The sequence below is a fragment of the Eutrigla gurnardus genome (genome assembly GCF_963514095.1).
Source record: "Eutrigla gurnardus genome assembly, chromosome: 13".
NCBI classification, from domain to species: domain Eukaryota; kingdom Metazoa; phylum Chordata; class Actinopteri; order Perciformes; family Triglidae; genus Eutrigla; species Eutrigla gurnardus.
In genome coordinates this window covers 11,080,777-11,105,617 of record NC_139936.1, presented here as the reverse complement: position 1 = coordinate 11,105,617, position 24,841 = coordinate 11,080,777, and the positions used below count along the sequence as shown (strand labels likewise).

The 24,841-nt window shown below is 42.1% G+C and overlaps 1 protein-coding gene across 5 annotated transcripts in view; it reads left to right on the top strand.

Moving 5' to 3' along the window:
• Window positions 1-24,841, top strand: part of pde4d (phosphodiesterase 4D, cAMP-specific) — a 133,997-nt gene that overhangs the window by 88,498 nt on the left and 20,658 nt on the right. For 4 of the 5 annotated variants that reach the window (XM_084024440.1, XM_084024439.1, XM_084024441.1 and 1 more), the window contains one exon: window positions 23,937-24,128. In XM_084024440.1, coding sequence (XP_083880566.1) covers window positions 23,937-24,128 — 192 coding nt within the window. Of the gene's footprint in view, window positions 1-15,731; window positions 16,048-23,936; window positions 24,129-24,841 lie in introns of those variants that run through there. The other variant, XM_084024443.1, reaches the window with a different exon arrangement.

Here is a 24,841-nt window from a genome sequence, read left to right as displayed (position 1 = left end):
TAAAATATTGGTAATCCATGAACATATTGTAAACAGAAACGCAGCTAAACATCCTTTTTCCTTTCTTTCCTTTTCACACAGGAACACACAGGCACACACACACACACACACACACACACACACACACACACACACACACACACACACACACACACACACACACACAGACAGTCAGGCTATATAAACATACACTCAAATGCAGACAGAGGTGGGTGGAAAGTTTAGATGAGGGAGCTTGTAATTGTTAGGTCACAACAATTGTTTTAATCAATATACGTCACCCTTGAGCCTACTGCATTTACTTTCTTGTTGCTATTATTGAAATTCATAAGGCAAATCATATTAAATGCTATCACAAATGTCATTGGAGCAGTAAAGAGAAAAAAATACAGTCAGTGGATACAGTCGCCATTTGTTGCTGTAGTTCCTTTATTCATTTGAGAGAAATCTGAAGATAATTCACAGTCTGCCGGATTGTGTTGCGTTGCTGAATCCGATGGATGTAGTAAACCTAGCGACAGTGCTGCTACAACAATTCAGGGCTGTCACGGTTGTCACAGTTAAGCATTGGTCTCTGAAACTGGGGTGTGGGCCTGTCGGACTGCATTTAAACCTCAGGCAGGGATTTCTCTTCAAGCTATGCACCATCGTACTGTATAGGGAGTGTGAAGGAATTCCAGAGGCGCTTTCAGGAGGATCTGTATTATTCATTGTACCTTGCTAATGGACACAGTGGCCTTCTTTCTGTGCCAGACCTGTGGCCTACAAGCAGAGTCGCACTGAGAGAATAGAGGTGAGCATGATTACACAAAGACATGGATCTGGGGTCTAAGTCACACAAAGGTATGTCTTTAAATGTGCACTCACCAGACACGGTAAACACACAGATGTATTTGTTGGATTTATTTGGGAACATGCATCTCACTCTGGAGTCTATTGAGGCCACAGAGGGACAATATTGACAAATGCTCCCCCTCTCTCACTCTATGCATACAGGGGTATTGTTACAGTCAGCATCTTTTATCGATCGCACATGCTTCTAGTCTGCATACATAACCGTTAATGTATAAAGGCTCTCTGGAGTGATGTAATAATTGGCGCACTGTTATGATCCTACTTTTCTAAATGTGCAGGGTGTTGCCTTCAGCGCCACAATGATGTATGATTGTGTAAACAGCATTAAACGCTAACCAGAAAGGAAATGAAAAGTTGGTGTAGTAATCCAATTAAGTGAATCCAGCGCCTCAGAGACCAGGAGGAGAGGATAGACGAGGCTATATTTAGAAAAACAGGGATTGGTGCATCGCTTCCCTCTCTCCTTAATATTGGATGGTGTGCATAGCCAGTGAGTGATAATTTAAAAGAAAATATAATAATTTTGATGCGTCTTTCTCAACTTTTCTATGCGAGGTGTTAAAAGACATCATGTTTCACTCTCCTAACCTCCCCCCCTCTTCCTCTCTCTTGGTGGCCCCCAGGGTGGCTTCCTCAGACGTACCACATTTTGTCAGAAAGATAACAAGACACAAGGCATTGTTATCTCATTTCTTCAGGGCTTTCTTCCCGCTGCACAGTGTCATTGATTGTCGTGCTGCTGGGTCAATCTCTGCCAAACTTTAGATTACTTTCTATCACGCCAAGTTACTTTGTTGGGACTGAGGCAGAGCTTTTGAAATGGGCTTTTTGGAGACAGTAGAGACCTGCTGTCAGTTCTGAGGAGACAAAGTCATCACTCATTGTCGTCTCTGAGGACCACCAGTACTGTGTGTGTGTGCATGTGTACAGAGCCACTTCTCACCTACAGCATCAATCTCTGCCAGGCTGCTTTGCAGGGTTATGCTGATGTACTCAGCCTTCTTAAGGGTGCTCTCCAGCTCTCCATTCATTCCCCTTGATAGGGTCACACAGTCTAACGCTCCTCACACTCCTCAACGCACTCACACCTTTTCTGCCTTTGCATTCCCCCTCAGAAACCAGGCAGTTATGTGTGGAAAGAAAAAAGAATTATTATTATTTTTATTTATTTTGACAATATTATTTACATTTTTAGAGAAAATGTTTTATTCATTAAAGCAGTATCAATTAATTTTTTTAGCAAGTAGTTTGAGGCAAAGGATCAAGCAATAAACACATCATTGGATTATTATCGCATTATAAGTTGATATACAGTCCAACATTCACTCTCCTTTTGGTTTCGTTTTACCGCCAACTTTTCATGCCAATATATATTTGTGTTTAGCTTCACCAGCAGTTGTGGACAGCGGTTAGATATGACTAATAACTAATGTTATGCTGAATATCAGATCCCGTGACCCTCACATTCTGACTTATCTTTGTACTCTATTTAATTTGCAGTTCATATTAAAGTCAGCTCTGTAGTTTTTACAATGTGCTTAACTGGAAACGTGTCCTCACTCCAGCATTCACACGAGGCGTTGCCGTGTTAAATTGATTCTGAAGTTACTTGAAGCATGACAGAGATGTTCTTATTCATATGTTTGAGACTCTCACTTTAGCGTGCACTGCTTTTGCACACAAAAGGCTCCACTGTTTCACCTTTTCTCTGTTAGAGGAATTTCAATTAGCCCCCATTTTGCATTGCCAAAGGGTCTGTTCATTATTTCACACCTATTTTACAGGACATCTTGCTGTTAGTCTGTGTTGTCTGAGCACACACTCTGAGTCAGTCAGTATTGGCAACGTTAAAACTCTTTGCACCCAAACTGGGCTGCTCTCTAAATCTCTTTCACACATCGCCACTCTTGGATTTCTTTTTGTGTTATTCTGCCACTTATTTACAGTTGATCCTTTCTCCCCCCACTCTTCTTTTATGTGTTGTACAGGAACACGTGGGTGTTTTTGTGTGTGTTTTTGACACACTCACACACACCTTGATTGCAGAGCAGAATGAGCAATATCTATAGAGACACTGTTGTCATTACTCAGTACAGCATTTCAAAGCCAAAATCACCCTTTCACATTGGCAGACAGCAATAAGATAACACATTTTAGATCTGTGGCATCATTAAAAGTATTTACCATATCACATTTTTTTTTCCCTCACCCACATAAAATGAGTCAACTGTGGTGCATATTTGCCTGTTTATTTAGTGGATGTTAGGCTGCTTTCTGCATTTACAAATGATCTAATAACTAGTTATACTAGTTATACTAATTATAATATGTCAATGAACAGAAATACTTGACTGTTTTTATTTAATTTGATCTAGTTTGGTGCTTTCAGTTGTCAACTATAACATGGATGTATTAACTATTTTGTCCCCTGATCCTTTCATTAATTGCAAATTAATAAATATTGAACAATAAGAATACAGTTGGTTAAGTGGCTTGAGGTCTTTGTCATTTTTTTGAGTGCGTATCCATAATTATATATCATGAAGATGGCCCCCTTGATGAGTGATATTGAAACAATTAATCAAGTCTTCAGCCTCTCAAATCTTGAGATCTGCTTAATTTAACTGTTTTATATTTCTTGTAAACTGAACATCTTTGCTTTTGGGCTGCTTGCTGGATGAAACATGCAATTACAATTTTCAATTAATCGGAAACATAATTGATGATTTAATCCTTAATGAAAATAAATGTGAGTTGTCCCTATTAACCACCATAATACTCCATCACGGTCCTTTCAACCATGAAGTGTAGAAGAACTATACCCATCCCATACACACTGGGATCAACTTTTCTTTCTAATTTTCCTGACACTCAAACACAATTGTTTAGTGACAAACCACGCAGAAATGCGGAAATATCATCACTCAGTCTGTGGTGAGTTGGAGTGCCACTGTGCAGCTGTGTACGTCACAATTTGACCCAAACAAAACCTGCGGCTAGCCAACAGATGTTATCACGCCCAAGCCCTTTCCTGCAGGAACAAAGCCGCTCTCTATGAGCCGTTTGTTATATACTCCCACCACAGCTCAAAAACAAACCGCTGTAATGAAACAAAAAAGATGTAGACACTAGGGTTTCAAGGAAAACAGTTTGGAGGCATAGCCTTGGGGATTTCTTTAAGCTACACTAAGATTGAATGACGTATGCTCACTCTGTTTGTGTGTGTTTGGAGGCAAGGGGTCATCTGCAACCCATTCCATAAAACAAGCTATGAAACGTGGGAGTTAAAGTCCGAAATCTGACTTGAATGAACTTAAAAAATCAGGCAGGGCTAAAGTCTTATTTGGTAAAGTTGCTCCATGGAAAAGGGCCCCAGGCTCTGATTTGTTGGCTGCTGCTGCTGCCGCTATTGTGAGAGGCCACAACTTAATGAGTAACCCCTTTTTTTAAGTCCAACTCCCAAAGGTGTGGTGGCGTAGCCAAGAAAATGACCCTCATTCTCAGAAGAGTTGGGACTCCGTCAGCTGTTTTAAGTTCAACCACCTCCCTTGTGGCCTGCGTCATGGACATTAAGCATCACAATCGTTATGAGAGTTGCCTCTTATTAGCAGGAAAGCATGACGATAGCAATGTTCATATCAGAGGGGGAATGCTTGTGATGATGATGGTGATTAGGATTGCCATGATGACGTATGTTAGGAGGCATACAAACAGATTATAAAAGGCTTAGACTGGGCGAGGGAGTCCCCTCACTCACTCTCTCTCACACACACACACCTGGCTGGATTTACAAATATTACAGACTTATGCAGTATTCTAATTCCAGCTCTTACTTGCCAGGAAACCCACGAGAGTAGGTGAATGACCTTTTGAAGTGTCTCTATGTACGTTTTTTTGTTGGCAAAGACAATGCTGTGTTATAGAATTGAGCTAACATTTGAGAGTTTCTTTTGATAATTGTTTGTTTCTCCTTTGTCCAGTTTTATTAGTGCATTGTGTCAGACTTCCTTTCCAAATTCTCCATGTCCAAGCTCTTTTTATAACCAACATTTAGTCTGCATATTTGACCTTCCTCTGTATATTTACGCTGGTATATTACCAATGCGATTGTACAGTGCTTCCTCAGAGGAAATGCACTCCCACTTGCACAATCCTAACTGCTACACTCATCCATCCGGTACGACAGACTCTCACATTGCAGGGTGTAGAATAACACCCCCTCAGCAGGACAGGAATTAACATGGACAATAACAGAATATTTGTGACTGCGCTGAATATCTACACTTAATTTCCACTTTCCACCGCACTGTGTTTGGTACACACAGCCAGTACTGCTTATGTTGGATTTTAATCGTCCCAGCAGCACATTCAGGCTGCAAAGATCCTGGTTCAGGTCCTCCAAAATGCCATTGTTTTGGGTTGAGATTAGCGGATTTAGTGGTTTGATCTTCAGAGCGCTAAAGCAATAAGTCAGCCGCTTTTTTCTGCAAAAATAACAAGACAAACTTATCTTGACAAGATGAAAAAATGAAGTATAAAGGGTCCCTGATATGCATTTATATCAGTACCACCACCATTCAGAAATGCATACTGTTCAGATAGATTCAGACACTGTAGTGCAGCAATCCCAGGAGTGCAAGACAACACAGACGAAAAATGTACGACATGTTTCTGTTTTATAACACTGCTTTATTTCTTATTTGAGATGGAAGTCAATGATAGTCGATGCTTGTACACTTGATTTGTAGTATGCAGTTCCTTTCGGCCTGCAAATGTCTCCAAGTGGGGTTAGCAGGCTCCTAACCACCCTTACCGCAATCTTCTTACACCTCTGTCTGGAGGTTAAACTTGTTTGTGTGAATAAAGAGGTGTACTTAATAAACTGCATATGAGAACATAGTGTAATAGAGATGAGCCCCTGTGACGCTAGTGGGTATGTTATGAGGAACATCTTAACCTGGATTACCTGGACTGCGGCGAGGACACCCTTGGCGCTCGCTGGCAGGGTATCCCTCCCACACACACACACACACACACACACACACACACACACACACGCACAGACATCGTGAATGAGCATGCGACACATACACTCTGTGAACTTCTCTGTAAACGTAGGGCCTTAGCTGTCACACACTCTCACCAGTGCAATGATGTCATCAGGGTTTTAATGAGGGATTACTCTGACATCATCGGGGCTGCTGCCAAGTTAAACCTATTAGCTTCACCATGTGCTCGTGGTGCACTACAACCAGAACTGTGTGTGTGTGTTCATGTGCCTACTGAGCCTATTGAGAGAATTGTGCAGTCTATGGGTGTCTGCATTCTGTTATCATCCATCTATTCATCCTCCTTTTATCCGCCCATCCAAAAACTGTCTCAGTTTGCTGGCCAGGGATATGTCTGATGTCCAGTACTGAGTGAGCCCTGTGTGGTGTTGAGTTAACAGCAGACTTCAATATGAATTACATTTACAAAATTGCCAACACGGTGACCACAGTGCTTTTTTTCTGTTTGGTCTCCTGACTTTGTATGTGTGCTGCGGTTGACTGATTTAGCTAATATGTGGGAGAACTGGCAGCACTTAAACAGATATTATAACATTATTATTATTATTATTATTATTATTATTATTATTATTATTATTATTATTATTATTAATACTTTTACCACAATTGGCAGTTTCAGACATATATTTGAGCCCTGAGACACACACACATACACCTTAACAGCTTTTTTTTTTAATAAAATGGATTATTCATCAGTAATGAAAATAATATTTTGTTGGTTTGTCGGGTTGTGATGTGGATGTGACTCAGAGAGCTGTGCTGACACAAGTGTTTCTTTGCCCCAGAGCCAGATTTCTGCATGGTCTCAGTACATGATTCTCACATTTGTGCTGTCCAGCATCACTTCAGCCATAACACGTCACAACACACTCATATTGTGAGTGTACACAGCCAGATGTGCACACACACACACACACACACACGCTGTACACACATGCATGGGCAAAAGTAGGAGCTTTCTAACTTTCAGTAAGATCAACAAAAGGCACACGTCTCCTGATTTTTTCCTTTTTATTAATTTGTGGCGGGGGCTGCTTTCTGTTCTCCTTTGTGCTCCGCTCAGTTTGTGAGACAAACAATAGTTCAGCCAGCTTAAATCCTCTCTCCAGTCTGTGAGTCAACTGGATGTATAAATAGAGCAAAGGTAAGTCATGCATGGCTGCTGTGAGTAGTTAATTTCTTGGCATGAGCCACAGTCACATCCTCAGATGAAGTGTTTGAGTTGATCACTCTGAGAGTGTGTTAACATGTACAATCCTTCAACCTCAAATAAAACAATCAGCGCTGATTGTATAGCTTCGTTCCATCCGTCCATCCTTGACCCCCTGAGAAGCCCACCGTCACTCTCATTTTCTCATTACACAATCTGCCGCTGCATCCTTAGCAACTGAAGGCTGATTGGTTGTCAGGACCTACCTGTCCCTTTTGAATTCTGCCAGGTCACCATGACAACCAGTCATAAACATGAAACGTAGCAGTCGACTTTAAAGGCGGACAGGAAGTGTGTGTCTAGCTGAGGTGAAGGAATTGCTCCTTGACACACATAATAACAGCTGACTGGAGCCGTTTCATACACAAACACAATGCTGCCTGCTTCTCTATTGTCTCTTAATCACCTTTGCTGATTTACTTACTTAACAATATCCAATCATTGGAATCATTTTCAGGTTTTTTGCTATGGTAGTGAGGTACAGTTTTAAGCCACAGTTATACTTCATTTTTCATCATGCTACATCACATTGCCTGTTGCTTTATTTTCAATTCACTTAGCTCAAATTAAGCTGCTTTCTAGATGAATAAATCAGCCATTGAACCTGAAAGATATCAGTTTTTGTGGATTTTATGATCATCGTGGTTAAATAATGTTGATAGTGATAGTTCTGTGGAACTAACATAAGCAGAGCACGTTAACATTGGCAATATTGGATCATTGGCATGTGGTTTATTGAATGTAACAGACATCATGATATCAACCATCGGGTTTATGGGCTGCTGGTTTGAAGCCTCAAGTTTGGAATTTTGGCTGTCATCACCGTGGCTTTTTGCAAACAGGTGTGACAGGAGAGGGTGGAGATAAGAACAACCCAATGCTAGATAAGACATTTTTTTCGGCAACCAAAAAGGTTACAAAAGAACAACAACTAAATCGGACCATAATTTAGGAAATGAGGAAGACTTGACTCTAGTGATTGAGACCATAAACTCAATAAATCAAGTGAGAAGTTGGGTCACTTTCTCATAGACTTCTATACAAGTATACTTTTTTTTTGCAACTTCAACTTAAAAGAAAAACTGAGTAAAACTCAGAGGAGCTGCGGTCCACCTTAAGGGTCATCCCAACTTAAGTAAACCTGAATCAGAGTTGTTGCTAACCACATCAATTCATGCAACATCGTAGTTGCTAACTCTCCCACTGCAGCTGGTCATAAATGCCGGGCTGTAACATGTTTGTGCATCGCGTTATCACTCCAGCCTTGCAGCTTGTTAAGCACTTCAACCAAGGCACCCTGGATGCAAGGCACGAATCCTGTTGGTTAACGATAAATGTTGGGTTAAAGAGGGTCGGCTCGGAAAAAGATCAATCAAAATTAGCATCCGTAGTTACTTTTCATGCGTAGGTTATTTTTATGCAGCATTACATTGTTTTATCGTTATATCAGTGTTGAAAATGTTGAATGTTCGAATTCCCTGGAAATTGTAATTTGTAATCTGTAATAGTGATTAAATGCCACACCTAGTATTTGATGAGGTGTTGCTGCTTGTATGCACACGTTTCACCAGTGAGATGTGGTGGTTCTGGTTTTCTGACTATGAGCCGCAGGGACACTGAGTGACGACAGTCACTCGCGCTCCGTCACAGCTCGTTGCTGCCACCGGCGGCGTGTGGTCGACTCAATCAGCTGGGCAGACATGCTTGTGTTCGAGGTTGTGTTTGTCAAAGGGGGCACATGGAATAGAGATCTGTGAAACCTTGTGAATTGATCGGTGTGCTTTACACATTGTGAGGTGTGTGTGCTCCTAATGCCCGCATTCAGTCGGCACTTGTGTGCGTCTGCGTGCTCATGTGGTGATGTTCAGATGTTCAGATGTTCAGCGCGCCTGTCGAAGCCTGCTATGTCTGTCATTGCGCCTGTGACTTTGACAGCCTCCCCGTCCACCCAGGAGCTGTTGTCACATGCTGGCTGCTTCTGTCAGAGCTGTGCAGAAGCCTGTGACTCCGCAGAGATTCGAGGGCTCCGTGTGTGTTTCAGCTGCTGATGGTTGAGCTGTTGTGACTGCAGTTTCTCTGTAGAGCACACTGCCCCCTGCTGACAGCTGAAAACAATGTAGAGATTTATCAGTTGGAGTGATTTTGTCTTGATAGTGCTGACTCAAATGATACTACAGGATAACAAATGACAGTAATCTCTATGAACGATTTTAGTGTACATAATACATATCTGCTCTATACATTCCTTGCTGATAGCTGAAATTGCCAGTGCCAATGATCATTTAACTTGAATTTCTTAAAATAGAAAGGTTCCACTGCTCAATCCTCGTTGTTTATTGTAGTACTCTGCTTCCCCCTAGTGGTTAAAATGAGCTAAAACCAAAGGTTGGGGAGCGAGACAGGCTTTGGGGCTGGCAAACTTAGGTGGTTTCATTCAATTTTATTACACAAAATTACTTTTTTTTTGTCAGAATAGTGCCCTGGCATGAGCTGACTTAGTATGTTCTTGTTTTGTTTGGTATTTGAAATATTTATTATACCTCAAACAGTTTTACAGTCTATGTATTGTAATATCACATTAACTATCAATGATTGCAACATTTCCCTCAAACCTAAAGGTTTTCTGTTTTGTTACTCCTATTATATGCTTGGAGCATATTTGGACAATATAATTGGAAAGTCAGTGCCTTACTAAGGCATATAAAGTGTATTCTACATTTGGATGACAGCTCATCATTTAGAGAGACTCTCTACAGTTAAAAAATGGACGGACAACAAACACTGTTGAAAGTGTATGGAGTGGTTTGAATGGTAAATATGGTAGCCTGTTACAAGAATAAAAATGAATTCATTAATTTGGCTAAACCTTCTCTCATATTTGCTGAAACTGTCACTAGATCCTGACAGTAGTATATGAGACAGATAATCTGTAAAAAAAAAAAAAAAAAAAAAAAAATCAGGTTGCTAACTCGGGTACACACACGTCACCAACAACCTCGGGGACCACTCAAGACCAATGTCAGAATTTTACACTTTTAAATTGGGTGAAATTGCTCTACCTCGTTGAACTGAAATATCTCTTGCACTTGTCAGTTAAAGAATAGGCGTTGCAAGATGTATTAAGTCCAAAGATCAGTTTGTGCTGGCCAGTGTATCTTATTCGAGTTCAGGTCATTTTACCCAGTGGCGGTGTGGAAATAAAAATTGTCACAATAACCTGTCTTGGGAGAAACTTTATCATTAAAAAATATGTTTCAGATTAAATCTGGACCTCTGTCATCTTAACTTTTCATCTTTAGTGTGTGCTTATCATCTTACTCCTCTTATCCATCATGAAGCTTTACCTGAATTGGCAGTAGCACAGCAGCAAAAAAAATAAATCAATCAATTTGTGGCTGTCATTTATCTGAGAGCAAGGATATTTCAGTTTGCTCTACCTCTGCACTTTGCTCCTCCCTCTCCTGCCTCTCTCTCTCACTCTCCATCTCTATCCATCTTTCCTCGATCAAGTCACACCCATGCTGAGCCCTCTCCTCTCCCACCACTTCTCACCACCCCTCCCTCCTTCCTACAGAGGAGGCGTTATCAGGCTTGTCACTCTATCTTTTCTCTATCTAAAGCTGTCTACAAGTTTGTGTGTCTGTGTATGTGTTTTTGTGTGTCTGTGTGTTTGTGTGTGGCAGTGGCCAAAATGAGTTTGCCTGTGAACTCAGAATTTCTATCTTTGGAGAGGATAGCGCGCTACCGCCACGCCTGCTCCAACGGCTCACCCTTCGCCACAAACAAGCCCATCGACATCAAACCTCGTGGCAGGAGAGGGTATGACTGCTCTCTGGGACTGAAACTGTTTGCGGGAGGAAAGGGGGAGAAAGCATGTCGGTGATGTGACCTGAGCCTACGTTTTCTGCCCTGTATTGAGGATTTATAGGATATGTTAATATGGAACTATTCCACATTATCTGCATTTTTAAAATAGTGCTGTTACTTAATACCAGCTTCTGCTTGTGTTGCTCTTTCGCTATAGTTAATTTCCAAGCATTGCTTGAATGTGAAACGTTGAAATGGATAAAAATTAGAGAGTAAGAGATGACTTACGCAGGAGGACACTCAATATGAGCCAAGCTTAAAATCCTTAATTCTCCGAGTGTAAACTGCTACGATGTTATGTGTCAGTGTGGTGATTCACATGTTTGTGTGACTTGCATGAGTACACACAAAGTGTGTGTGTGCAACTCTTATCAGAACATTAGCTGATGAATAGCTCCACCTGGACAACACAGAACTGGACCAGTGTTCACAACTGGGCGTTGTGTAAATGGTGGTTGCTTGGTGGCTGGTTGTATTGATAGGGCTCCGTCAAGGCTGTAGCTCTGCTGTTTACTCTGCCAAACCTATAGCGTCGCCCTGAAAGCGCGCGTGTGTGTGTGTGTGCGCATTTGTGTGTTTGTATCTCTCTGTGCTCCACGAGCAGCAGCTATTCTGCTTTTACAAAACATGGTTAAGTGCCAGGTAAATGATAAATAAGCAGGGTTCATCCAGTCATCATCCTGAGCATCAAGGTTATCAGGACAAGTCTGTTCATTAACCACAGCAGAGCGTGAGCTAATCATCAGAGCACTCTGTCCATTAAAGATCTCACCGAAAATGTTAAGACCTTGCTGGACCCATTTTCATACTGCATTTCTCTAATATGTACCCAGCGACCCCAGACAAAACTAAGATGTGCTATCATCTGGTGTGTGTGTGTGTGTGTGTGTGTGTGTGTGTGTGTGTGTGTGTGTGTGTGTGCGTGCGCAAAAACTTGAAGTTGAATTGTGCAGGTGTGTTTGTGTCTCTAGTATTTGAATATGAAGCAACGGTAATGGCTGGTGGCGTTTGTAGACATATAGATATGGATGGAGCCTTGTCAATACTCCGGACCAGCCATCTGTGCTTACTGCCTGCTCCTTTTAAGTGCTATTTATATCTGCATTTACTGAGTGTGTTTATCTGCACCATATACTGAACCTGGTTCATGGGAGAGGTCCCTTTTTTCCTTTTTTTTTTAAAACAAAATCAATCATTTTGTCAATTTCTTTGGTCACTTAATCTATGTAGGTTGTTTTTTATGACAGCAATAATACAAATTGCACCACTAGGTGGCAGTGGTTCTCTGAGTTGAACACAATTGCATAGGATATAGTCCTGCACAGTATGCGTTTTTAGATGGTGTGAAAGTGTTTTAATAAATCACTTCAACAATCACAACAATTTTATTCTACAGTTAATGCAATAAGAGTTGCCTTATATTACATGAATGCAGCCTCTATTTTTCTTAAAAACAGAAATTAATTAATTAAATGATTTCCTCGTTTTATTGATCTCTTACTGAAAATGTTTGGTTTTATTATATCCATTCCAAAATTTGAAACGGAACTAAAAAGGCAAAACATCTTTAAATGTAGCTTTAAGTTTAACATTCACTTTAATTAAACCATTTAAAAACCATTTGAGATTTTTAAAAAATCTCTTTTTCAATGGCAATCTGGACAAGATTACACATAGTTACGCGTCGTCAACAATAAAACAAACGTCTACACAGCAGAGGATATAAATATGCACATGATTAAATTGTATATTGTAGCAAGACACATTTTCTCAGTCTATGCCTGCACAGGTGGCACCTTTTTATTCTGGGATAATTATGGATGGGAAGCTATTTTTCCTACTGTATAATGGTGAGAAATGGATAAATAAACAACCTGATACATTATCACCACAACAAAAAGTATCTGTGTTGATAAGAAAACATATATTGTCTTTTAGACTGAGTTATTGATCTGTTCTGGTGTTCAGGGAGTTTCACGCTGAAAATACGGTTCTGACTTGTGGGCAAAGTAACAATCTTGCATCCTGCAACCCCTGTTGAGCCGGATCAGGTATATTATTTTTGTTTGTGCCTTACCCCTCTGCTTCCTGGGGATGGCAGCAGTGAAGCCTTAAAGTAAATACTCATTATGTGTGAGTGTGTGTCTATATGAATGCACTTTGTTATTCACAGGATAGAGTAGAAAAAGAAAAACAAAAAACCCAAATCCTACTGATTAAGACCAAGTTCAGTGATTACTTCATGGAAAACCAATCTGCCTTTAAAGTGAAAAATAATGCAGTCTCAACGTGTTTGGTTTCTTAAATATTGAGCTCAGTATGGTGACATGGGATGAGGAATGTTTGCGATGAGTCTTGTCATCGTGCCGTCTGTTGTGTTTTCGTTTGGGATTCATGCGGTTTCAAGGCAGAGCAAAGAGTTTCCTCCAGGAAACTGTTCTCTTTTGTTGTTCTTTCCTCAGCTGCATGGAATGTGCAGACCGTGGTAATAGGATTAGTTTCACCACTTTGACCAAGCTATAAACGCCATCGTTCTGCCATGCTACTCTGAAAGCATTAGATGTGCCTAACTCCCTGTTACTCACTTCAAGTGCTCCACACGTGGTCATATTTTAATATCAACGTTAAAGATACAGTTTCAACGATCGGCCCTGCCATCGTGAGATCAGCTGTCACTTTATTTCTGTTGTAATGCAATCCTGATGGACACATGGTGATATGGAAGGAAAGCCGTCCTTTAAATCAATACATGGCTACACCACAATCTGATTTCTCATGCACTTTTAGATCTCATCGCTCGCACCTAAAGCTATTTATTTGAGGTCAATTTGTCGTGTTATTATTCGCTAGGAGGTGTCTGGCCAGTGGCCACGTGTGTGTCCCTGTGTCCTGAGTGCATGTTTTTGCTTGTGAGCTCATCTGCATTTGCGTATACAAGCAATTAGCATACGTCATCCATGCCACGCTTTCTCAGGTCTGCCTCCTTTCTTCCTCGACACATGAAAGCACACCTACGTCACGCACTGTGAAGCATCAGTGGCTATGAAGTGGATGACCCCAGTATTATCAGTCCACGGGTGCAATGAGCAATTTATTTTTCCCTCATAAGAGCTGGAGATGCATTTCCTTTTTCTGTTGCTTTTTTCTCTCTCTTGGACCCTCTCTTGGACATCAGTCAGAGGATGCTTCTCTTTTGTTCATCTCTTGTTACTCACGGCCATCGCTGGTTGCAGTGTTGATGACATGTAAATATTCCCACTGCTTTTCGATGCGAGAGGGCTGATGCTGATGTTTTGGTGTTTCTGGTTGCGTATGTTGTGGTTTCTATGTGTGTTGCTCCCTGTTTGAAGTTTGGAGCTGCAACTACGGTGCACAGCAATGGTTGTGTCCTACTTTTTAATATTGTTTGCTGAACTAAGTAAAAAGAACTAAGAAAAAAGCAGCAGAAATAATTGTCTGCATGCTATATTTTGTATTGTCTACCAGGTTGAAATGTGTACTGTGTTGACTTTTATATACCACGATACTTGTTTGTTTTTGGTTGATTTATGTCTTATTTTCATTTCACAAGCTACACATTGTGTACAGAAATTTAGAGTAGGTTGTTTGGCCTGACTTGTTCGTGTTTGATTGACATGCCAGACAGCTGACTCACCTGTCTGCCTGGTGGAGTGCTAGTGTCGGATCCAGCAGACGATGCCATTCAGAGCTCCACACTCACACCTATTTCATAGACAGTAACATATTGATGATTCTGTTAAATAGCCAGAAAGGCACTGCTGATGTTTTTTTTCTAGTCATGTAAAAATAAGCACATTTAAAATAAGAAAAACGTCTCCGTCTTGAGTATGACAGGAAGTAAAAGGAAACCTTCTGTTAAGGTGGAATATAATAACAAGTCTTTGAAGAGTCTGTCGAAATAGGTTAAATTGGTTCATACAAGTCATGACTTTATGCAGTAATGGGATGTTTGGCTGCTTGGAAAAGATAAGCATTGTACCTGAATGCTGAATGTTACTGGAACTTCTCTTCTGTTTGTGCAGACGGTAAAACATGGTTTTAAAAATGATAAAACACTTTGTGACACATTTTACACATCAGAGATTAAACACTAAAGACATTAGGGGTCGACTGATTTCATATTTTCACTCCCACACAGGTTACTTTCAATTAATAATGCTGACAAAAGTTGAGCTTTTCAATAAATCCTTTTCTTTTGATCGCTCCTCTCATTGGAATGATGAAAATCAACCAACACTATGTGCTCTGAACTGCTCTGTTCAGATCAATGACATGCCTCAGCTGTTGGTTTTTGGTTAGTGTGGCAGCCGAGTGATTGACATTTGAAACGCTTGTTAGGATTGCTTGGGGATACAAGAAGTCCCGCCTTTCAACGAATTACTACTACCAAAACAACCCCTCCCACTCCTAACATACCCAAGCTGCAGCTCAGGGAAGCAGACAGCACAGGCAGGTCATGTGACACAGCTGTGGTAAAGAGAGCAGGGAAGACAGAGGTAAGGAGGGCGCGGAAAAATGTGAAAGGAAGAGGAGATCCATTTCCACCAGTCAGGAAAGAAAAAACAAATCAGGGACTTGATAGGGAGAAGCAGAGTGTGAAAGTGGAACAGAGTGTGGCAAGTGAGTGGCAGAGAGAGAGAGAGAAAGGGAGAGGGAGGGAGGAAGGGAGGGAGTGCAGGGTAAAGAACCACCTACTGTCAAACGATCGGCGCTCGAGGAGGAGCAACAGCAGTGTGGAATCCTCTTGCACTGAGGGTTTCATTTGACTGGACTCAGGTTTGGCTGCTGGACCTGACCTCTCCCCCCTGAACCAACGCTGAGGGAAGGATTCTCCCACTGGATCACTTCAGACCGGCGGGGACTGTGGTTGGACCACAACGGAGGGCTGGACGCAGGGCTCCAGGTGGCCCCCTCAGGGTGCACACGTTTCCAGATGTAATGTGGAAGGAAAAGCCACACCATGAGTATCATTCTTAAACCGCGCTCGCGCTCCACCAGCTCATTGAAGAACACGGAGGGAATCTGGTAAATAGTCAGAGAACTTTGTCCTCATGGCAACTTGTCCATGTTAGTGTGTGTGTGTGTGCGTACGTGCGTGCGATTGTTTCGCCTTATTGTTCTCCATCCGCCTGTTAACTGCTCTCTGAAATACCTTTTCTCTGCCTCACCGGCTTTGACCCAAGTCCTTTTTTTTCACCCCTGTTGGCTTCCTGTGCTTTATGCATTTGTGGTTTGTTCAACTGTCGCCTGATTGCCATCACTCTTCTTGTCAATCAAAACTTCTCCCCTTCCTCTTTCATGGTTTGCTGCAGAAACCGTCTGTAGATGTCAGTGACAGGGTTTCTGCGTCAGTGCATGGTATGACATGGTCAGATTAGAGTCGCTCTGTCCTTACTACTACGGTGCATGTTGTGCTTTATCAGACAGACTCAATATGACTGCTGTAGTTGTAATGACCCTGGTGTCTTGTCTTCGGTGTGCTTTCGACAAGGTTGTAAAACAGCAACGGAAGCATTCATTGAGGCATGTGTTGTGGCGCTCTATACATTGTCCTGTCTACACATGGCCCCAGATAAATGCAGGACGCAGAGCGCAATGCCAGGGGCACAAATCGTTCTGCCCTCCCCCCTCTTGTCTCAACTTGTCCTTGCCTGTCAGCACTCATTTTCAACGAAGAAACTGCCCTGAAACTTCAACATTGGAAGTTAATGTTCACAGTTTTTTCCATTGTGAAGTGTAAATGGATCAGAACAGTCCTGGACAAATACACAGTGTTCACGTGGGGATGGGGGTGGGGGGGTGTTTCTCAGCATCATGTGTTTGAACCCTGTCGGACCTCCCTGCAGGGTTCACCGTGTTCTCATATTGTCAGTTTATTAATCTGCTCTGCAACCTCCCCAGCAGGAAATGACGCCTGTGTGAAATGAAGACACATTAATTAGGTCTTTGAGGGTAGTCGTTCTCTGAGCGGCGGAGATCACACGCTGTACATGATGTGGTTTGAGGGTGTAAAATGTAGCGTAGCCACACATTAAAACCTGATATTAGAGCTGGCTGTAGAATCTAGCTCTTTTTCTACTCTTGTTAAAAGCTGAGAATCTGGCAGTGTTTGTATGAGCCATCTTCTTGAATAACTACCAAAAGCAGTACTCCACTGGACAAAGAATACCGCCTCCACCATCTGTCCTGCCCTCCTCTCTTCTGTTGTTTCAAGGCTTATTTCACTAATTCTCATCATCACTTTCTGTTTTTATAATTGTTACCAGCGCGCTTACAAGATTCATAGTAGATTTGTGATAATTGGTGTTATTTAAAAACCTGAGTTTAGGTGATAAGCTGCTTGTGTTAGGGAGGGCGAGAGGTGATATTCCTTCCCGTGGTCTGCTAATTCTCATCAGGATAAGTACCGAAAACACACCAGTTAAATGTATCTGTGTCTCAGCTGTATGCATACAGCTGTGACAGCGTTTGCATCCTTGTGTGCTCATGTGCTCAGGTAATTAAGGCAGTGACGTGGTCTGGGTGTGTGTGTGTCGTGGCCCCTGGCTAGACCGAACTCAGACCCCACTCCACCCAACTGTGTAAATGCTGGCTTGTGCACACAGACTCTTGATTATCCATCAGTGTGGAAGCTTGAGTTTGGGGCAAGTCAAGATGTGAGGCTTTGGAATGATCAGATGTATATGAAATCCCGCTCCACACCTATTCTAGCACCTCTTTCCCACAACCCTGGAGTGATGAACTCAAGTGTTTGCATCTGGCTTTTGTCAGTCCACAGTACGTTATATTAGGCCGCCCATCAAGGTTGAAAGATATGTGTTATCTGGCCTCTCGTTGTGCCAGACAACAGTCATGTTTTTAATTAACATGTTTTCCAAATTGACCTCAAGGGATTTAGACCTAAGATGATGAATAGGCCTGAAAATAGGGTCATAGTTTAGTATATAGAACCGGTTTGCTTTGCTTTGAACCACGTGACCTGAGATAACGCAGCATTGCCATAGTGACCTCTTTGTATGTCTCTCATGATTGGATGAGTTTCTTGAAAGGCGCAGTGACAGCGAACACTAAAATAGGGTCACGACTGAAAGTGAAGGATTCACTTTACTTGGAACTGACAAGGCAAGAAAAACCAGACGGAGAGAGAGACTGCAAACCTTATTAAAGGGGCAATGTAAATAATTCCTTGCGCTAATATACAAGCAAATAACCATTTGCTATGTTAAGCTATAGTGTGGTAACTTTGAGCAGTGAATGAAGTTGCTTTCCCTCTGTGTGTGTTGTTATTTGAGCCTTGCTTTGTTGACAGCTGGGCCAGCGGCACATGCTTTTAGTGCATGTTCATGCTTGTGAGCGTGGCAGTTAGAGTTGATAACAGCATCCCAACCGTTGTCATCGTCTCAAAAGTGTACCACTCACTCTACTGCTTCCTCCTCGATCAAAATGCTCCCATGCCAGTTTTGACAGATATGCGGTTATGAGCGAGTGGCCAGACACTTATCCGCTTGGCCGGCCTGCCCTCTGGGTGCTGGCCTCTCCACGACTTGTTTTTTCCTGTTACCTTTATCTCATCTTTACTGGTGGTTAGGTCTGGTCATGCCCACTCCCCCCGTTGACTTTCTATACAAGGATTATAGAGATCATCTGTATGATATTATCTTAAATTGATCAATACGGTACCTTAGTGTGAGTACAGAGCAAATTCTGCATACCCAAATTAACACTGCCAGAGTTGATTTCAACCAAAAAAGTGTCAATTTAACACTTTTTGGAGTGTTGGTATGTTACCAAAGGTATCTGAGGTTAGGGTGGCTAATTTAGTAACGTTAGCTAACAGTGTGACGACAGCAACATAGCATTGTAACAGTGGCTAAGTATAAAAAAACGAGTGTAAGGAGAATATCACTATGAATACGTGACTTAACGTACATAAAGTTCTTAACTTACTAGAGGATGTCACGTTTTGAAGAGAGACTGGACCTGACGGATGTGTAGGAGGATGAGGGAGGGGTGAACTAACACTAACAGTGTCACCACTGGGTTAAGAGTAAGGATTTACAAGTTCAGTCAATGTAACTACACTTAGAGATTTGGTCTTTGTTTTGACACTTGATTTTAAAACCAACTCTTTGTCAACCAAGAGTGAAATTAAACTAATTTGACTCTAGTAGAGTTTAATTAACTCTTCACTAACACCAAAAATCAAACTCTCCTCAATTTGCTGTGTACTGGTACCAAATTGTTATTTTTTTCAGTGCCAAGGAATGTATTAATGTTTTGTACAAACCCTTTATTCATTTAAACATGCATCACTGTTTGTTACCTTAACACGATTAACAATTAAACGTTAGGATGTAGATGGTTTAATTTCTCAAGTGAGAACACTTAAGAATCCGACAAACATTCTATGTGTAACCAAAACACCACAGCTTTTCCACTAGGTGCAGTATGTCTGACTCCTATGCGTCATCGGTGCCAACTCCTTTGACTTTGGGATCTATATCCTTTTTACTTTTTGACGAGTCGCTGTTTTGCACATAGACGTGGTCAAGGTTACCATGCAATTGTTCAGGATCACGTACCGACCCTCAGCGTACACGCGAGGGAACAAACTCCTTGCGATCCTCATAAATACAGACACTGGAAGACTCCGTCATACACACACACACACACACACACACACTCACAGCTCTGACATGTCTCTCCTTGTCCTTCCACCACTGCCTGCTCCCCTCTTTGTCCTCACAGCTTTCTAAAATACATCGAGTGTCGTCTTCCCCTGTCTTTCTACTTAGACACACAGCTCTGATCAATATTACAGCACACTTTTCAAACACATCTGTGATTGCAGTTTATGCCCGATTCTTATAAATCTTTCCAGATCTGTGTTGTAGTTTTAGTGGTTTGTTGGACATTTTCTGGTCCACCAACTCTGAATGATCGCTGGAAATAAGAGCCTCACTATGCTCCCCTCAGTTTGATTATGTGGCAAAGACACTTCTGCCCTGACCTCTCTCACCAGTTCATCTCCTCACTCTGCTGTCTCGTCACATGGTGTTTATAATTGCTCAAGTGACCCAGGGCTGAAAATGAATGAGTCATTGATCGATGCTATTTGGTGTGTGTGTGTGTGTGTGTGTGTGTGTGAGTGAGTGAGTGAGTGAGTGAGTGAGTGAGTGAGTGAGTGAGTGAGTGAGTGAGTGAGTGAGTGAGTGAGTGAGTGAGTGAAAGAGAGGGAAAGACAGACGCGGAACGAAGGAGAGAGAGATTGAGACAGAAGAAATGGAGAGCCAAAGACAGAGAGAGGATAAAAGAGTTGTGCGGTGCCTGAGGCATATATGTGACCCAGCAGCGTCCTACAGTATAAAGTGACAGTAGCCACTGCATCTATCTCAGTGCCCCTACAACCACACGTACATTTCTTGTGTTTTAACCCGTCACTTCTCTGTTACGGTGCAGCTGAAATTTTCACGGGCAGAATAGAATCCCTCTTTTCTTTCCTTTTCCCCTGGAACCTGAAAGCATGTAACTTTACTCCTGTGGGAAACATTTTCCCTTCAGGCCGTCCTCTCGTCTACTCATGTAGTTGCAAACTATTGTAGCCAAAGTATTTACCACAGTACACTATTCAGGTTACTGATATTCTTTTATGTATGTCCCAGAGGATTCTACCATTTCTTTATTTTTTTTTAGAACACAACACCTTCTATCCTGAAACGCACAGGATGTTAAATGATCATGTAGCAACCTGATGGGTAGCTTAATCAAGTTAATAGCCAATGTGTAAATTACTAATGTGTCATTTTGGTTCGTTTTGAGCACTAGTCATATGTTGGACTACTAAACATAATATACCAATTTGCAGCCCAAATACAGATCTACCTTCATTGGCCATCAGGGATCACTTTATCCAGTACTGTGTAGTTTACAGCTCGCTTATAGATTCATTCTAACATTTTTTCCCTCTGTCCTCTTTCTGCAAGTTGTCTTTAATGACCATGTGGGAAACTATGAAGTTTAAAATCTAGATGGATTGATAAAAATAATAAGTAGTGTGAGTTTTGATGATGGACAGGTCATAAGCGTAAGCAGGGATATCCACGAGATGGGTTTTCTTTAGCAGTTTGAAAGAGCTCTCAGTCATCCCTCCAGTGTTTGCACAGCAAATATTTCATTCCTTGCCAATTACATCCGAGTTCTGGATTACCGCCTTTTTAGGTAAACTGTGGTGTCTCTTTGTGTCCGCCTCCAAGTAATGCTGGATTTACTTCCCATCTCCACAATAATCCCCCTGCGTTGTGCTCGTGCTTTTTTGTTGATTCTAACAACACAGTCATAGGGGTGTTGACATTTTTCTTTTCCTTTCCTTTTTTTTCTCAACTAATGCTTGCTCATCAAAGGCTGCTGCTATGTGTCAGAGCAGGGAATAAAGGCCAGACATTCCCACTGTGATGTCAATGCTGGTGCAATTCATCAGAAATGTAGTTGCGGAGATCATTTTCCAAAGAGGGCGTGTCTGTGGAGTCACACACACACACACACACACACACATACCGTGAGTGAGAATCTGTGTAAGCTATGACGTCAGTGTAAGTGTGATAATGACTCAGTTGTTAAACATATGCTTGCCACTTTCACTCTTTCTATCGCAGATATTTGTCTCTGTCTTGTACGCAAATAATATACACACACACCCATAGACATTTATCACACAGAACAGCTGGAGAACAGCCTGACCTGTGGGGTGTAGCAGTTTATACGTCACTTATGTGTCTGTGGTTGTTTCACACTGTGGTTAATAAAGCAGAGTGTGGATTGGACTGTGGCTCTGTGTGTGTGTGTGTGTGTGTGTGTGTGTGTGTGTGTGTGTGTGTGTGTGTGTGTGTGTGTGTGTGTGTTGTGTGTTTAAAAAGGAAGATGGTTTATATATAGATAAACAGAGTGAGAGAACTTCAAAGACACTGGAGATTGGGGTGATGTGTGTAAGACGAGACAAACTGGAGGAAAGTTGCTGGGTGTCGTTGCAACTCACATATTACCATGCTGTCTGTGTGTGTGTGTGTGTGTGTGTGTGTGTGTGTGTGTGTGTGTGTGTGTGTGTGTGTTTGTTTGTCTGAGAGCTAGTTAGAGACTGGAAAGAGGACAATATGATTGTCCTTCCCTCAGTCATCAGGCAGACAGCCAAACTATCCCATTCCACAACCAGAGCCTCCACTCACTTAGCTGCTGCCTCTCAGATAGAAATCCCACAGCGATAGCGCAGCATTTAGCCATTTCTTTGTTGTATGTATAAAATATGCCTGGCATGTCCTGTGTGACGTCGTAGCTGTGTCCGGTGTGTATTCAGGATGATTCGCTTGAGATGTGAGGAGCATTATGACTTAATCCCCTGAAAATTGCTCCACAAAACATTCCCAACCTCCCCTCAATCCACTGTTTTCACAACCTACATACAAACCTCGCTAAAAATACAATTCCAGGTGGTAATAGTTGCACCTGTTAGGTCAGTGAATCATCTGTTGAGGATGGGAAAAACCCTGAAGAAAACATACGATGGAAAACAGGAAGGGGTACTGATAGGCTTAGTGGTCTGTCATTGGAACGCACTTTCTATACGGTGCAAACACATGCGTGTGTACGCTCACACACTGTTCACTCTGTTCTCAGGACATCCTCTGCTCTTCCACACACATATGCATTCATAGACATGCAGCATGAGCTAACAAGAGCAGGGTGTCCTGTACCGGCAAAAAAAAACTGTAGATGTCTGGTTGTTTCCATAGTGAGGATGATGATGATGATGATGATGATGACAAAGGCGACGTCATGCCCGTGCGTATGATGTGTCGCACTTGGGGGAATCCCCCTCTGACCTTAGCACTGACACCAGGTGGGATTATGGGATTGCTGGATAGCCTTAGCGATGAGGCAGATATCCCTGGTGACGGGCATTAGTCATCACCTGGGCGAACAATCTCCTAGGAGACTAAGGAGCTCATTGTGACATCCCAGTGGGAAATGGTGTCACCGGTTTGGAAACACCTTTCGACTGTGAGTCAGTGGCATTGTTAGAGCAGAGGTATTCCCTGTGGCCCTGTGCAGAGTTTACACCGAGCACATCGCTTGTGGTCGCACGGAGATGGCTTTGAATATTCCTGCGGTAGTTCAATGCGTTGGTGAGACGGTGCCAATTATTCAGCCACCAATAAGAATTCTGCAATATTGTTTTAAACGGTTAAGCTCATGTGCAAACTCACGTCATTCAGCGGTGCATGCGTTGTGTGGGGCCCTCATTCCTACATGGCAGACACGTTCATTAACAGTGTAGGCCCGTCATGTTGTACTGTCACAGCTCATGAGCACCGAGTCAGCAACATATGAAGTGCATGTGGGCACCTATCTTTCTGTTATAGAAATAACATGGGCTTAGTCGATATGTGAGCATATGTAAGCTCTGAAGTCATCAAGACGTCTAACGTGGAATTAATGTTTGCTTAAAGCCTGTGATGTATTTAGACATCATACAGTCGCAAGTACAGTCCCTGACAGACATACCTTCTTTTTAGAAGTTCTAATCATTCAAATTTGTTAGTATTTGTACGTAAAAATATGTACGTCATTGCAGGTGGCGGTCAGAGTCTGAGGGAAATGTATCACTGCATCCTTCCTCTCATTGTTTGACTGTTCAAAGTGCATCAGACATGCTGTATTGTGAATCTCAGATGTTTAACACCAAATTATTTCCTATTCTGGAGCGTCATGTGGGATAGGATCACACATGTGGCAAATGTTTAGATATTTATTTCTCTTTTTTGTCTTACTTTTTTGTCTTACAACACCATTTAGTGTCAGCTGTACATTATCAAATTCTGATGTGTGTTTTTCTCTCCCTCTCTCTTTCTCATCATATGCAGTTTCGACGTGGACAATGGCACGTCATCAGGTCGCAGCCCCCTGGACCCCATGGCCAGCCCGGGTTCAGGCCTCATCCTGCAGGCCAATTTTGTCCACAGCCAACGGAGAGAGTCGTTCCTCTACCGCTCCGACAGCGACTACGACCTCTCGCCCAAGTCTATGTCCCGAAACTCCTCCATTGCCAGTGACATGTGAGTGCTTTGGTGTCTATTGCCTCAGCTTGAACCTTCATAAAATACACCCAACCACCATTCTTCCTATTCTGAATGTGGTTAACTCTGCCTCTATATGTGAATGTGTGTCGGGGCTGGATGTTTATTAGATGCGGTCATAAAGCTGCCATGTAGCTAGCTTTCGCCCTGCTGGGGAGTGTGCATGACCAACAGCTGATTGTGGGGTGTCACATCTATTCTTAGTCATATCCAGTAGCATAAACAAGGTGGACAGTCCCAAAGGGTCTACACGCACAGTTCATTTGACTACATTTTGCCAAATTGCCCAATATATCTTATTATATATTAATATGGTTCTGGTTTGATAATTTGTCTTTTATAAAACTAAGGTTCTCCCCATTGTCTTACAAGTGTAGCAGAACATACTGCACAACACACAAACCAAGGGGCATCTTCTGTCAGTGGATATATTGATAGCACAGTCCTCGTTTTCCATGCAGTAGGGGCTATCTGGTTACCCGTACTGTTCACTTAGTGCTACAGGAAATAAAAATATTGACTGAAAATAAAGCATAGCTATCCAGCCTGAAGAGAAGACAAATAGACAAAAGGATGAAAAAGAATGTCCTGCAGTAACCTTAGACTTCCTCCTTACTGCTGCTTTATGCTCTAGAGTATTAAACCAATGACCCTTCCTTAACCTATGCCCACTATCCAGTTACCATGTTTAA